A 16,425-nucleotide genomic window follows, 5' to 3' on the forward strand; every position below is an offset into this window, starting at 1 on the left:
CTTTATTGAGGCAGGAGTCACACATTCAACACAAAGAAGTAGAGAGGACACAAATTTCCTTTCTGCAAATGTGACAGTCAGCATTTAAAATCAGTCAAGAGTTAGGCAGATAAGAAAGATGACAACTGTAACCTAGATATGGACTTACTGGTTTATCTTTATATTATATACTGTTCATAAAGATATTTATTGAAAATAAACTTGTCTTTTATATTTAGTGCCTTCTTTTTAACATTTGTAAACAACGCTGATAACTTTGGGACTATTACTGTTTGAATAGCTTCCTATTATTAAAGGAAATATATGCTTTCCATTTACATTTATCAACTACCTCCCATCCAATATTGAACTTTCTTGCTAATATTTTCACCATTAATACATTTTTCATGACGTTACTTATGGAGCTTTAACAGTAGCTTAAAAGATGACACAGACATTTAAATTGTGTACATTGCAAAAGTATTTCAAGTCAAATGAAATTAAGGTGAAATAAAATAAGTGAGATTATATAATCAAATGACTATATAATCAAGTCTTAACAGATTATGCTAAAGTAGATAAACTCTTAACAGAACAAAATGCAAGTCTTGAATTCTTCAGAAATAACCAACTCACATTGGGAATCTGAACACAGAAGTACATCAGGCACATGTGGGACTCAGAAATGAGACAACTGAGAAAAAATTTTCTCTGTAGCTTCTCACTGATGACATGGGACACCTGTAGTTTCTCTGTAGAAGTTACTGGCCCCTCAAAAAGGAGACTTGTCCCCTGAGAAGCTTCCCCAGAGCTCCCTTCATGTCCTTGTTCCGTAGGCTGTAAATGAAGGGGTTTAGCAGGGGAGTCACCACGGTGTACACCACAACAGCTGCTGTATCCTCTTCAACTGAGTTGAAGGAAGAGGACGAGGGGAACAGATAAGCCCGGATGACTGTCCCAAAGAATAGGGCAACAACAGCAAGATGGGACCCACAGGTAGAGAAGGCCTTGCGCCTCCCCTGGGCAGAGGGGAGTCTGAGAATGGCTGTAACAATGCGGATATAAGAGATGAGGATGAACATAAAGGGACCTAAACTGGCTGCACCCCCAAGCAAGAGGACCGCAATATCATTAACCTTAGTGTCAGAGCAAGACAACCTTATTAAGGGTTCCACATCGCAGTAGAAGTCAGAAATCATTCTATTAGAGCAGAAGGAAAGTTGAAGTGTGAGTAAGGTGTGGGTCATGGCAATAAGATTTGTAAGGGTCCAACAGACAGTGATCAGGATGGTGCAGCGGCGGGGACTCATGATCATCCTGTAGTGGAGAGGGTGGCAGATGGCCACATAGCGGTCATAGGCCATTGTGGCCAAGAGAAAGATGTCCATATCCCCAAAAGTCAAGAAGAAGTAGAGCTGGGTCAGGCATCCACCATAGGATATGGACCTGTTCTGTGTCTGGATGTTCACAAGGGCCTTGGGGATAGTGGTAGAGACAAAAAGGATGTCTGCACAGGACAGGCTGGCAAGAAAGAAGTACATGGGAGTGTGGAGATGGGTGTCAGTCGCAATGGCCAGATTGATGAGCAGGTTGCCGGCCACAGTGACCAGGTATAGCCACAGAAACACTAGGAAGAGCATGTGCTGTTGTTCTGGCCGATCTGAGAGTCCCCAGAGGAGGAAAAAGCTGCTGGTCTGGTTCCTCTCTTCCATGAGCCCAGATGTCAGAACATGGGTCCTTGATTGAGACCCACTAAAATTTTCCAAATAAATTTCACTCAAATGATTGATGAATTATGATGTTCTCTGAACTCGAGAGAAAAAAGAATGACCAGATATAGATGTATTGATCACAACCTACATGTATTGAATAAGTTCACTGAAACTTACTGAATGCAATGTGCCAAGATTTTCTGTCCCATATTTTCTGTACCTGTAATGTTCTTTTCTTCAGGAAAGTCTTTCTGTATTCATTCCATAGATAAAATTTTCAGTTGTAACCTTGATACAGAGCTATGTACATAAGATAATGGTAAACCTACACTCAAGACATTTTCAAATCCAATGGTACAGACAAAACTGAATTTACTATAGCATTTGATTCAGTGTTCTCAACCCATGCAACTGCCGTCAAATCATGCTCACAGGCCAATGTTTCCCTACTTCAATCTATCATGACCAAGAGTTAATATTCTAAAGATACAGTTTTATATTACCCAATCTGCCAGGAAGCAAGATAACAGTCAAGCAATTATTTAGTAAAGAATTATAAAAATAAGTCTTTAGTTTTCTGTTAAAATACGAAAAATCTTAATTTCTAGTCTCTAAAACCACAAAAATTGATAGGACACACACACACATTCTTTGGAAACATAGCAGATTGTGGTAGAAAAGGAAGATATCCTGAGTCCTACATGTCGTTAAGGATCTTGGCAGATAGAGGCGACAGCAGGTTGAGTAAACTAGTGAACAAAACCAGGCTGGAGCCCTGCAGAGGGTCAGAATAGTGATTATAGTTCTGAGCATGAGGCGAAGGAGGGATTTTGCTGAGCTAAAGATGTAACAGAACTGAGGGTCAAATTCAGGAATTTTTAGAAGCATTATTCTGTGTACAATAAAGAGCCACTAATGTTGATTCCTGATGTGATGTTAATGCTTAAGTAGCAACATAAAATCCTATTCTGTTCCCATATGTGGAACCAAATTAGGGTTGGTAATGCAGATGGAGAAAGAGAAATCACATTTCTTACTAAAAAAAATAATAATTTAGAGAAAATTTTTTATTTTTAACATTTTTTTTTATTTAAATAAAACCTATTTCCCTCTCCTAGGCTTTGCTGCACAATATGGACCTCTCTCACAGGGGTCAGCTCAGCCTTACTAAATATAAAACCTGGACAATCAAAGCAAAAGTGAGCTTCCTGTCTGTGATGAAAAGGAAATGCTGAAGCCCCAAATAAAGCAGTCAGAGAAGTCACACTGAGAGGACTGAATAACCAGTGCAGAGGCCAGGACTGGTAGTCTGGAAAGACATATCAGGGGTTTGGATTAAGGGTTCTCTATAATGAACGAGGCAATCATAAGTGGGTGAGATGTCTAACTATCTCTAAAAGGTAAAATTCTACACATCAGTCTGTGTTAGTATCATTAGTACATAAATTTCACTGATCTTTCCATAGAAAAAATTCCTTGCACCAAATATCTACAATATATGCTTCTAGCATAAGCAGGTTCTTGAGAGAAGACAACTAAATTGAAATCAAAGAAACATTCACGTTTCCACATTGAAGTGAGCACGCCTGAAGTACAGGAGGACCTTCACCTAGGTCCTATTGAAAAAAATAAGTCATATGCCTAGAAAATCATACAAAACCACCAATCACATGACTGTAAGACACCCTACGGGAGTCATCCTAAACACTAATGTGCATATCATCATTGTGGTCACACAAGTGAGAGCAGATTTCCACAGTGCTACCACGGAGGTACTAGGGAGTGTGCATATCAAACAGTTCCAGGTGGTACTGATAATAACTTGACTTTAAGAAAGTGCAGACTGAAACAATCTCTTTAGTAAGTCACTACTGTGAAATGGTGAATTTGCAGAGATGAATAAGCTACTGATACAAGAGAGTTCACGCTCCTGTCACATGCAAGGTCCCCTATTAGATTCCTATCATGACAAACAAGCTGAAAGGCCACATTTGCAGTAAGGGGAGAAATGTGAACATAGATTGGAAGTGCGTAATGATAAGGTATATTTATTAATTGACATCATATAAAATGTAAAAAATAATTTCTTAGAGATTACAAGCAAATATGTTTAGAGTTGATAGTTAGGAGCATGTTGTTATCTTGTCTATAACGCACTTGCAAATACCTCAGCAAAAACTACAGTTTACAAAATCTACGTAGGGTGCACATATTGCTAACATAGGAGCTCCAGAAAAGATCATATATTTTTTAAGACATATCAAAAATAGTCCCCAAAATTCAGATGAATGAGACAGCAATAAAAAAGAAAAAGAAAAGAAATGATAATGGAAAACCAGATTCATCCAAGTTAAAAAAAAAAAAAAGCAAGCTGTCTGGGAGTCTGCTATAGCAGCACTAAGGTGGCAGGCCTGCCTTTGCAGATCAACTGTTCTGCAACATATTCTGCATGTACAGCTTTAAGGACAGGAGATTGCCATATATGGAATGTCTAATTTTAGAATAATTACTTACTGAATTGTAAATGATATCTAACATATTATGAGTCTTATTCTCTGAAACAACTTCCATGTTTAATTGTATTATCTTATTTAAACTTATTAGTACCTATTTAAACAAATACAAACTTTTAGCTCCACTTATAGACAAAGATTTTGATGTTCAAACAAAGTAAATAATCAACTTCCCTCAGTCACAGCTTTTAAGTGGTAGAACCAAGATTCAAGTTCAACTCCTTGAAATGTAAAACCTAGGCTCTCATCTTTGACCATGTACAGGTAATTCTTTCTCATTTCTCAATATGTTCAGGCTTTTTCTCTCTCTGAAGAACTTAGCCATAAAAAAGAGTAGATGTCATTTCCAGTTCTGGAAGAACCATACTCCTGCATTCCACAAAGCATACCCAGTGATAATAGTGTCAGGATCACTGTAACCATCTTAGGAAAGAGTTACCATTAATATAAAAAGGACTGGAAAGCATAAATAAGAAAACAAATGAATAATTATCATGGATTTTCTCCATTCTAGTAAAAGTAAGTAGGATGTGGGGCCCTCCCTTGTGGTGCAACAGGTTAAAGCATAGCACTGCAAGCTAGCTGGAGCTGTTTCAGTGTGAGTTCGATCCCTGCCCCGGGTGATCTACATGGTACAGCAGACCTCTCCTGACCCGCCTGCTGCTCCCTTCAGCAGTACACTTCATCAATCTGCCTGTTCTGCTCCCCTATCTGTCTCTGGTGAATACTCTGACTGCCCCTGCACCTCTGGCCTGCACCCCAGTTCTGTATGCATAAATAACTAAATCTTTATAAAAAAAAAAAAGTAAGTAGGATGAGAAAACAATTCACTGCAGCAGCAACAACAAAATCTATGAACCAGTTAAGAATCAGTGCAAAAAGAAAAACATATGAAGAAAGCCATATATACTTACAAAAAAATCAACAAGATATGAAAAATGGAAAGACAATTACCACGTTCTTAAATGAGAAGAGGTTAATGTCATATAAGTTCAAATCCTGTATTTCTTTGGTGGCACAGGAGTTAAGTCTCAGCACTATCAGTCTATTGCCAGATACTGAAGCCTCAGTTTGAACTTAAGCCAGAGAACTAAGCCAAATGGCCCACTTGGCTCCTGTCTCATCTGCTGCTCCACAGGCAGCGTATTTCAGTAGATCCGCCCCTTCTTACCCCAAACCTGTCTCTGTTGAGTAATCTCACTCCCCAACTCCTCTAGCTGATAACCAGTTCTCGTATGCATAAGTGTAGAAAATTCAAATCCTGCCCAATGAAAGGATAAATTACTGAGTCTCAATTTTTAAGCCTCAGCACCCTGACACCCCAATTACAAACCAGCAAGTTGTTATGTTACTAATTCCACAGCAGTCTCCACCTGTTAAGATTATCTTGTATGTGTTATATGATTGGTCCTCTTCCTCCAGGACAGTGAGTTCCTTGCATGACTAGATCACCATGATATCTTTGTCTCATGCAGCGGTATAGCCATTCTATAAACTTAGTTTATACATGGAACCTGCTGCAAGAGAAGGCCACACGGGAAGCCACACGGGAAGGATATTTAGATCAGCCTGTAGGTCAGGGAGGGCTTCCTGGAGGAAGATGTTCAGAGAGGGGGCAAAGGAGGCATGAAGTCCTCAGGACACGAGAGTGGCTGGAGTGGCTGGACAGAAAGAACAGGGGAAGGTAAAGGAGTGTGTGCATGGATAGAAGGAGAAGGAAACCATTCATCACTAAGGTGATTGATTAATAATACAAGAAATTGTGTACAATATAATATCAACTGAAAGCTACTTGAAACACCTAACACCCAAGTGGGGTGTTAGGCCCTGCTGTGGGGAGCTCCCTATCAGCATCATCTCTGAGAGAGGAAGGACAGCATCGCCAGGAGCTGGGGAGAGGCTTCCTGATTGAAAGGGACCTGGAGAGGAGCATTCACACACCTCTACTTTCAGTGCTCCCTCCATTAACATGGGGGGGAAGCAGAGTGAACTCTGAGGACTGACAGACAGTCATCATGGAGGGGCATAGAGGACACAGAGAGAGAGGAGGGTAAACAATGGTTTCAACTAGAAACATACTAGACCAGTGCTGTGTTCAGCTGCCTGGTCAGGCCTGGACCTAACACACCATGTGGGATGCTGACTGGGCCAGGCCTGAAAGCACAGCCATAGCCTGACTGAGAAGCATTCCCTAAAAGTAGTTTCTGCTAGAGCTTCCTCACTGAAGACAGGATGACAGAGGGTGGACAGCATGAAAGGAAGGGAACTTTTAGTGGGTCCTTCTAGGCACCTGACTTAGAGGGTCCATGAGACATTGTCCTATCTGGTGCTAACTGTGGCTGCTGAGGCTCAAGGGGCTGAGTGAATCCAGACCCAGGCCACACCCTGCTCTCAGCAGGAGCTGGACTGTTCTTTACTCTTGTGACTCCTAGTGCCAGGCACTGGTATCCTGAGCTTGGTAGGAAAGAAAGACCAAGCAGGGCTGACATTGGGGGTCAGCAGCTCCCTACTGGACAGGGAACTCTGTTCCCTCCAGTTGTGGGCTCACAGGTGTTGTCCAGTGTCCCCGAGTCCCCTCCATCAGTCCTGCCCACACCACTGTCTCCCTGCGCCTTGTCCATGCATCAGCATCATCAACCTGGCACTACGCCTGCCGGTTAGCATCACCGTGGTGCATCAGCCTGTGAGTACAGTGTCCCCTTAACCCCATGTCCTGGTCTTCATCTCTGATATTTCAAATGCCCTTCTGTAGCCTGGAGCACCTGTCTGTCCACCTCCCACCCTTGTCTTTCATTGAGTCCTTCTCATTCCTCAGATCTTATAAATATCCCGAGGAGGACCTCTCAGTCTTTCTCATTTTGTGACTATTCCTGTATTAACATGCATTGCCCTTATTTAACACCATGTTTGGGCACTGTGGGTCGGTAGACCAGGAGGGACAGATTCATGTAAGTGGGGGGGACTCCAGAGGCTCAGAGGCTCAGGACAGTCTGCAGAATTGAAACGGTGGGTAGAGATGGAAGGGGTTTGGTCTTTGTGCTGTCAGACCAAGTCCCTGTAGTGGCAGACAGGAGCATAGAGAGGGCAGCAGGGTGAGCTAACTTGAACCAAAAACAGGAGCCTGGATCCCAGGGATGGCACTCACACTCCCAGAATCCTTCCTTCCAAACAGTGCATGTGTCAAAGTTTGGTTGTACTTTATCAAATGCTTAGGTCTTTTCTGCCTAATTCTAACACATTAAAGAATGAAAGCGAGTGTTATTCACCTTCATTTCCACTGAACCTGGCACATGACCTTTCTGTGTAGCCCTCGGGCTGTATGGCTGTGCCCCGCCCACTGTGAAGCTTACCTCCTGCCTGTGTCCATCTCAGTCACCATCCCCAATGGCCATTGTCTCTTCTTCAGTCCTCTGCCTCATTAGGAAGGTAACATAGTAATATGCCTAAGTAATGGATCCTGACCCTTTGTAAAAAGTGACCATAGTAATAGGCTCATGTACAGGCTGCCTACCTCTGTCCCACAAAGCTTTTTGTACCCTACAACAGAGTACAGACAGGGTGTTTCTCTTCATTAACATCAATAATAACCCTAATACTCTCAGTCCTGTGCTATAAAGGAACTTGTGTTGATTATTATTTCCAGGGTAGCCACAGCATGAGCTTCCCTGGGGTCCTCAAGGAGAGTGGAGCTCAGTAATTGTCTCATGACCTGTACATTCTCTTGGGAGCAGATTCTGGTATGGAGGAAAGACAAGTTGCAGTAATACTGGGATTCCCTCTAGTAAGGTCATTAACTGCCTGTGTCTAAGATTCATTCAGAAAATCAGGTCCATCTGTCCAGAAATATCAGCCATTGATAACTGAAGTGACACACTTTAAAGTAAGTAAAGTAAAAGCCTCTGAGAAAATTAGTATTTTCTGCCGAGATTTAATTATTCTTGATACAGCATAACATGTATCAATCCAAGCTCATTCCAGTCTAAATTCCATTTTTAGGTGCTATAGGAGAGGCACTATAAGTCTGGGGGTGGATGAGGCGAGGGAGAGAGGAGGACACATGGCATCTGGCCTAAGGTCAGAAGCCTTTGAGGACTCAGGGGCGCCAGGGGGCTCCAGACAAGGTCGAGTGTGGACAGGCTTGCTGCCCTACCTCAGATCCTGGATGAAAGTGGCCCCGGGGTCACCAGCAATTGCCCTCCCAGTGGAGGTATCTGCATTGGTCCTCGAGGTGCCGGTGCTATCATATTATCAGTGCTGAGACCCAACACAGACTCACTTCACAGCCTGTCTTCAGCCAGTGCCTCTTCCTCTTCCTCCAGGAAAGCACTGAAATAATGTCATAGAAAATACAGAAAATGCTATAGAACTCATACTTCTTACTTTTTGTATTAAGAGTATAAAATTTATGACTTGTTCTCCTTTTTGTTTGGACACCCAATATTTTGCTTCTTTCATTTCCTACCTCTTTTTGGCACAGAATCAGAGTAATGGTCTAATAAACTACATGGAACCCTAAATTTTCCTAATGAAATCATTTCAAGAATAACCTATAATACCAGAGAATGAGAAAAATATCCTCAAAAGTCATATCTGCTCTTAGAACTATAAATATCTGAAACCTCATTCAATAGCCAGATTATGCCTATTTCAGTTCTTTGAAATTGCACAGGTCTTTTATCTCAGGGTTGTTGCTTTTGCTGGGCCCTGGCCTGGAGACTCTTCCTTCCACTAATGAAATGACTCTATTTCACAGATTTTGATTTTGGCCTTGGATTAACCATATAAATTGGTTAAACTATCTTGGGAAGATGTAGCAGTACTAGTTATCTTGGGTCAGGTAACTCAGAAACGGTGTGACATAATTCATGGGAATTGTGAAACTGGCTTATTGGCATAATTCATGGGAATTGTGAAACTGGCTTATTGAAGGGGTGCCCTCAAATAACAAGATGGAGGTAAGAGCAACAAAGACACAGCATGTTAGACCAGCCTGATGAAGATTCAGTCTCATCTGGAAGGTGTCACCATGTCTGTCTGGTATCTGTCAGTAATTGATCACCAACTGGTCTCATCTCTTACAGGGTTGTGAGGAGAAAGCTCATCCTATGACTAGAGTAAGGGGAATTATGACTCAGTAACAGTCAACATTTATAGCATTCGGTGATGTGAATTGGTGAATTGCCCTAGCTTGTATTTCTCTAGACAGAGTGACTATAAGAGGGAGAGGGACAGGATAATCCCCAAAGGTGAATGTCTCACTCACCACACAGTTATTATTAGTCCACTGATGTCATTCTACCAGGAAAAATTTTGAACACTGAGAAGAAGAAATATGGTCAGTACATATTCCGACCATCTTGAAGTTTAGAGAGGGACTGAATGAGTGCCCATAAGTTCACTTGTTTTCATCAGCTCTATCTAGTAGGCTTTTAACTGCCATCCTGATGCCCATGGAGTATAGATGACAGGTTTCCCCATAATACAAGGTTTTTATTTCTTCCAAATGTAGTATTAGGTGGGAATATTAACACCAAATAACATGAATGCATATCCCAAATGCAATTATAAGCAAGTAAGGCCAAATGACCCTTTTGTGTCAATGGAATATAAATGGCAGAGGCAACTTCTAGATTTTGACCTGAGTAGGAAAAGTTGTGTCCTCCAGCTGATCTCCTCCCTTTTCCTCTTGGTCAAAATGAAAAGCTACTGCAGAAGTTTACATCCATCTTGAGATGTGACATGAAATGTTCTGTGAGTTTAACAGTAAATCAAGAGGAAGTAGGTAACCAATATATCAAACCTGTGCAACTCACCGTCATGAGAGATACATAATGTTCAGGGCTTTAAAGCTACACAATTTTGGATCTTATTTATAATAATAATCAAAACAGTCATTTTCCTCCCAAAATATAAGATCAATAGGACAAATAATAATGTTATTTTGTAGGATACAAAAGTCTACAGAGTAAGTGGAGAGCCTTAGTCTGAGATCTCAACTCCTGGTCCCCACACCAGAGTTCTTTTCTCATGATCCTCACCAATGGCGTGGTCCCAAGGCTTTAATGCTAGGCATGATTTTGTTCTCACTCTCAGTGTTGTCATGCAATTGTGAATATTACTACAGAAATAGAATTCATGAACTCTAATTATCTTTGATTCAGCCTTGGTTGAAAGTAGAAGATACAAGCTTCAGCAGAAGGAAACTCAGGAGATACAAGATTCTTTTATTGCAAATGTGAGTATCAGTATTCAGAATAGACATGGTTTACACAGATAAGGAAGAAGGTTTAAGAATAACTGTACACTAGTTACATTATATTTGACTTACAGTATTTGTCTTCTCATTATCAGTTGTTCATAAATCAATTCAAGTAATTATCAACAAAATTCCTATATTGTTGAGAGCTTTTTTTTACTGGTTGCAAAGATTTTTGAAATATAACCTTTAGACAAAAAGTATAGAATTATACTTCTAGCTATTTACCAAAGGGACATAAAACACTAATTTGAAAACATATGCACACCTATGTTCGTTGCAGCACTACTTGCAACATTCAATGCATGGAAACAACCTAAATGATCATGAACAAATGACTGGATGAAGAATATATACACGATTTGTATTATATACACAGTGGAATACTATTCAGCTATAAAAAGTCAATGAAATCTTATCAGTTATGACAACAATGTAACCTGAGGTGATTATGCAAACAAATTAAGTCAGAGAGCGCCAAATACCAAATGATTTCACTAGCATGAGGAATGTAAAGAAACAAGCAAAATATAACAAAATGACTCAGCCTCACAACAAAATGCTGGTTACAAGAAGGAAAAGAAGGTGAGAGAAATGGGTGGGAGAGCATCTATCTCAGTGGTGAATGTACTAGCACTTTCATGGTGGAAGCAATGTGATATATATACATTTATTGAGGTTTTTGTTGAATCTACTTAAGTTATACCACTGAAACTATAATACAGAGTTTTGTAAACCAATGGTATGTCAATAAAACAAACCAACTTTCTCCCATAACCAAGGGCTATGCTTTCATATCACTTATACTCCCCTCCTTAGGAAACCTGGCTATAAAGAAGGCACCAAACTCCGTGTCTCACATCCCAGTTCACAGACTTCAGTTTTTCTATCCACACACAACCTTTCAATAAAATTGGCTCCCCTTGGTTCGGCTCTGTGTAATCTGTGTTGGTCTCTGAGGTCCCGAGAACTCTAGGTCCTCCCCCTCCGCCACACTGGTGTACTGTCTCTCTGGCTCGCAGTTAGATGTCCCTCTTGGTTGAAGCAAAGAAGCTCCTTTGTTGCCTCTCGTGATGTCTCTAATGTCTCACTTTTTAAAGCTACAATTTGGGGCACTTCCTCTCTCATAATTACTGCATCTTTTTCCACACAAATTCCCACTTTAGTGGGAACTCATATATTAAAAATTCACTTGTTAGAAGAAAAGAGTAGACTCAACAGATTGGTTGTAGCTTCCTGGGTAACAATCCAGAGGTTTTTCCTCATGTGGCTCTTCTAAAAATTGTTCTAGACAACATTTATGCATTCATTTTCAGCTTTGGTGTGGAATTGTAATTTTATGCTGTATAAATAAAAACCTTAAGTCTCAATTATCTTTTAAAATACATTTTAGGTGCCCTCCCTGGTGGCACAGCAGGTTAAAGCACAGCACTAAGAAGCTAAAAACCATTTCCACATGAGTTCGATCCCTGCCTGCCCTAAGGTGACCCACATGGTGCGACAGACCTCTCCTAACCCGCCTGCTGCTCCCCTCAGCAGTGTACTTTGTCAGTCAGCCTGCTCTGCTCCTCACTCTGTCTCTGGTGAATCCTCTCACTGACCCTGCACCTCTGGCCTGTACCCCAGTTCTGTATGCACAAATAAATAAATCTTAAAAACAAACAAACAAACAAACAAATATTTTACACCTTCCCTGGTGGCACTAGTTAGAATGCAGCACTGCAAGCTAGCTACAGCCACTTCAGTGCGAATTTGATCCCCGCCTGGAGGTGATCCATATAGTGCAGCAGACCTCTCCTGTTTTTCCCGCTGCTCCTCTCAGCAGTGTGCTTTGTTGATCTGCTTGCTCTGCTCCCCACTCTGTCCCTGGTGAATCCACTCACTACCCCTGCACCCTGGCCTGTACCCCAGTTCTGTATGCACAAATAAATAAATATTTTTAAAAATACATTTTAATGAGGTAAGATCAATGTATGCATTTGTAGTAACTTCAGATGTACAGTATTATAATTCTACCTATGTACACACTATCTCATGACCATCTAGAGTCTAGTTTCCATAGCTGGCCATGCAACTGGCCCTCTTCACCCAATCAACCTATGTTACTACCATATCCATCTCATAGCAACATATATGTCCTCGGTCTAAGAGTTTATTTCTCTTTTGTTTTGTTTTATCAATATTCAATAAACGAGTTCAATTATAATCTCCATTTGACATTCACTAAGCACAAGGTCCTCAGTTTTCATTCATAACATCACAAATGGAAATTTTTCATTTTATTATGACTGACAACTATTCCATTGTGTGTGTACTGTCACATGTATTTGTATCACATTTTTTGTCTCATTCACATCAATGCAGTTTGAGGTTGTTTCCCATATCTTGACTATTGCAAATAAATATACCCTACCTATGTTTAGTTTTTATTGAGGCAGGAGTCACATATTCAACACAAAGAAGGTTGAGAACATACAAGTTTCCTTTACTACAAATGTGACAATCAGCATTTAACATCAGCCATAATTTAGGCAGATAAGAAAGAAGACATTTGCTACCATAAAATGGAACTTATTGATTTATCTCTTCATTATATACCTATTGAAATTAAACATGCGTATTTTGATGAGAGCCTTCTTTTAATGTTTGCTAATATTCTAATTGATAACATTGAGAATATATTTGCTTATGTAACTTTCTATTACTACAGGGAAAATATACATTCCACTTACATTTGTCAACTATCTGCCACCCAATATTGAACTTTCTTGCTAACATTTTGATAAATAATACATTTTCTGTAACCTTGCTTATTGAGTTTTAAAACTAGCATAAAAGGCTACATGGATTGTTAGATTCTGAACATTGCAAAAGACACTTCTCCTTGTGAAAAGGTACTTCAAGTAAAATAAAACTAAAGAAAAACAAAATAAGAAAATAAATTTAAAAAATCCTGACAGAGTACTTTAATGTTAATAAGCAACTCCTAACAGATTAACAAAAATGCAAGTCTTGATTTCCTCAAAAATAACCACCTCACATCGGGGAATCGAGGATAAGGGTGGCATAAGGCACAAATGGGACTCAGAAATGAGACACTTGAGAAAAAATTTCTCTGTAGCTTCTCACTGATGGCACAGAACACTCCCGTAGTTTCTCTATAGGAGTCACCTGCCCCTCAAGAAGGAGACTTCCCCCCTGAGGAGTCTCCCCAGAGCTCCCTTCATGTCCTTGTTCCGCAGGCTGTAAATGAAGGGGTTTAGCAGGGGAGTCACCACTGTGTACATCACAGCAGCTGCTGTATTTTTTTCTAGTGAGTTGGAGGAGGAGGAAGAGGAGGGGCACAGATAAGCCCTGATGACTGTTCCAAAGAATAGGGCAACAACAGCAAGATGGGACCCACAGGTAGAGAAGGCCTTGCGCCTCCCCTGGGCAGAGGGGAGCTTCAGAATAGCTATAACAATGCGGATATAAGAGATCAGGACGAGCATAAAGGGGACTAAAATGGCTGTTCCCCCAAGCAAGAGGAGTGAAAGGTCATTGACCTTAGTGTCAGAGCAAGCCAACTTTATCAAGGGTTCCAGATCACAGTAGAAGTCAGGAATCATTCTATTAGAGCAGAAGGAAAGTTGAAGTGTGAGTAAGGTCTGGATCAGAGATGCAATATTTGTAAGGGTCCAGCACACAGTGATCAGAAGAATGCAGCGGCGGGGACTCATGATCATCGTGTAGTGGAGAGGGTGGCAGATGGCCACATAGCGGTCATAGGCCATTGTGGCCAACAGAAAGCTGTCCATGTCCCCGAAAGTCAAGAAGAAGTAGAGCTGGCTCAGGCATCCTGCATAGGAAATAGATTTGCTCTGGGTCTGGATGTTCACGAGGGCCTTGGGCACAGTGGTAGAGACAAAAAGGATGTCTGCACAGGACAAGCTGGCAAGGAAGAAGTACATGGGCATGTGGAGACGGGTGTCGGTGGCAATGGCCAGGATGATGAGCAGGTTGCCAGTCAGAGTGACCAGGTACATGCACAGAAACAGCAGGAAGAGGACGTGTTGCTGCTCTGGCCGATCTGAGAGTCCCCAGAGTAGGAACTCAAAGCTGCTGGTCTGGTTCCCATCTGCCATGACTTTAGAGTCACAGAAAGGGGCCTTGATTGAAACCCATTAAAATATGTCAGAAATGTTTCTCTAAGTGGTTGTTAAATATGCCATTTTCTTCAATCTAGAGAAGACAGAATGATGTATATGCATTTCTGTTACCATATAGCTAATACATTTATTTATTGAAATAAAACAAAAGTACAATGTACTAGGAAATGTGGGAAACACAATTTAAGAAAATTTAAATACAGTAATTTTTATTTCTCTATATTCCCAACTCCAAATTTATTAGTTTAAATTTCTATTAGTTCAGTTGTACTTTTACAGGAGTCACTAACTCAGGAGGTGATACTGTCCTAGGTAAGAATTTCAATTTAAAAATTGGTTACATTAAACCAATATGATAAAACTTGAATCAGTGTCTTAATCAACGGTAATAATTAAGTGGATGCCCTACTCTCTTATCCCAATTCATGGGTGTAAGCCAAGACTCAGGAAGCAGATGGGCTGAGCCTGTGAAGAGGTTGTTTTTGATGAAACTGCTCTTTTCTGTGGGAAAATAACATTTGAAAACAATTTCCTCTGGACAAACTAGTAACTTCAAAGAATGTCAACTCCAAGAGTAATGACATTGCTAGCTCCCTCAATCCTCAGACCACTAGGCTCTAAATATGGGAAAATATACAACCTTCTTTTTTTCCTCAAAGCATAGGTAACATCAGATAGATATATTTACTAGATCCCTACCCAGTTTTTCTTTGTAGAAGTCACTGAAATATTTCCTGTCAACTTCTTGAACACTATATATAATGCTTGTTGAAAAGCTCAGGATTCACACATTTTTCCCATTGGTTTCTGCAGGTTGTTTCTGGGCTCAAGTTCTTTGTCTTAATCTTTAACTCACTTACGCATTTTCATTTTCTTTAAAAAATATATATATGTATATATACCAAAACTAAAGTCACACCTCCACCTACTGGGTGAAAAGTGTAAGGCATGGTAAAGAAGAGCTAGATTCAGGGAACACAGAATGGGAGATACTGAAGAAGGATTAGGCTTCAGAGACCAAAATTAATGATACATAATTTGATGAGTAAAAAACATTTAGAAGAGATATCATGAAGGAATTCAGTACAGTTGAGATTCTCAGTTAGCTACATAAAAGCAGGTTAAGTATGTCAAGAAATTGAGATTATAAAATAAGTCACACAGATATGCCAGATATTATAGATCAGTAAAAGTCCTTATGACAACATGGAAAGTACATTAAGTAGGCTTCATCTTGCTGAGGAACGAGTCAGTTAGGTATAAGATAGAAAAATGTACAAATAAGTCAAGTAGGACAGAAGAGTTATGAAAAAAACTGTGAAATGTCAGACTCTATTAAAAAAGGAAACATAAGGATAAAGGACATACCAAAAGATAAACCAGGAAAAGGAAGCAGAGATCCTATTCAAAGCAATAACAGCTTAGAAATTCCCAAGTAGAGAGAACTAATCACAGCTGTCCAGAAATTACAGATGCAGAAATTTCTAAAGGTAAAACAACACAGTCAAGAAAAATCATTAAATTATCAAAAGTGAACAATAAAGAAAAGTACTGAAGACTATTAAAAAACAATGGTGTGTAACATACAAAGGCACTTTCTAGAGGTTTTAGTCAAACTTCTCAGCAGAAACCGCTAGAAGAAAGTGGACAGACACATTAACAATTCTAAAACAATTAAAGCTTCCAGTAAAGAATATTATACTAAGCAAAATTATTATTCAAATAAAGGCATTCCATACAAACAAAAGCAAATGAAGAATACCACCACCAGACCTGCTTTATAAGAAATTTTAATAGAAGTTTTTCCTCATAATAAG

General features: G+C 40.1%; 2 protein-coding genes across 2 annotated transcripts; both read right to left on the reverse strand.

Annotated features, from left to right (window-relative positions):
• Positions 1–740: 740 nt before the first annotated feature.
• LOC101632051 (olfactory receptor 1P1-like) lies at positions 741–1,691 on the reverse strand. The gene has a single exon (XM_012726190.1). It carries the CDS (start codon positions 1,689–1,691, stop codon positions 741–743), a length of 951 nt encoding a protein of 316 aa, XP_012581644.1.
• An 11,936-nt stretch (positions 1,692–13,627) lies between these two features.
• On the reverse strand, positions 13,628–14,584 carry LOC101632273 (olfactory receptor 1P1-like). The gene has a single exon (XM_012726189.1). It carries the CDS (start codon positions 14,582–14,584, stop codon positions 13,628–13,630), a length of 957 nt encoding a protein of 318 aa, XP_012581643.1.
• Between the last annotated feature and the right edge of the window lie 1,841 nt (positions 14,585–16,425).

This window comes from Condylura cristata, unplaced genomic scaffold, assembly GCF_000260355.1.
Source record: "Condylura cristata isolate star-nosed mole 26May11 unplaced genomic scaffold, ConCri1.0 scaffold00017, whole genome shotgun sequence".
Classification (NCBI taxonomy): domain Eukaryota; kingdom Metazoa; phylum Chordata; class Mammalia; order Eulipotyphla; family Talpidae; genus Condylura; species Condylura cristata.

Excerpts from the sequence above, each read along its gene's own strand:
- LOC101632051 (XM_012726190.1), bottom strand. The coding sequence starts at position 1,691 with ATGGAAGAGAGGAACCAGACCAGCAGCTTTTTCCTCCTCTGGGGACTC.
- LOC101632273 (XM_012726189.1), bottom strand. The coding sequence starts at position 14,584 with ATGGCAGATGGGAACCAGACCAGCAGCTTTGAGTTCCTACTCTGGGGA.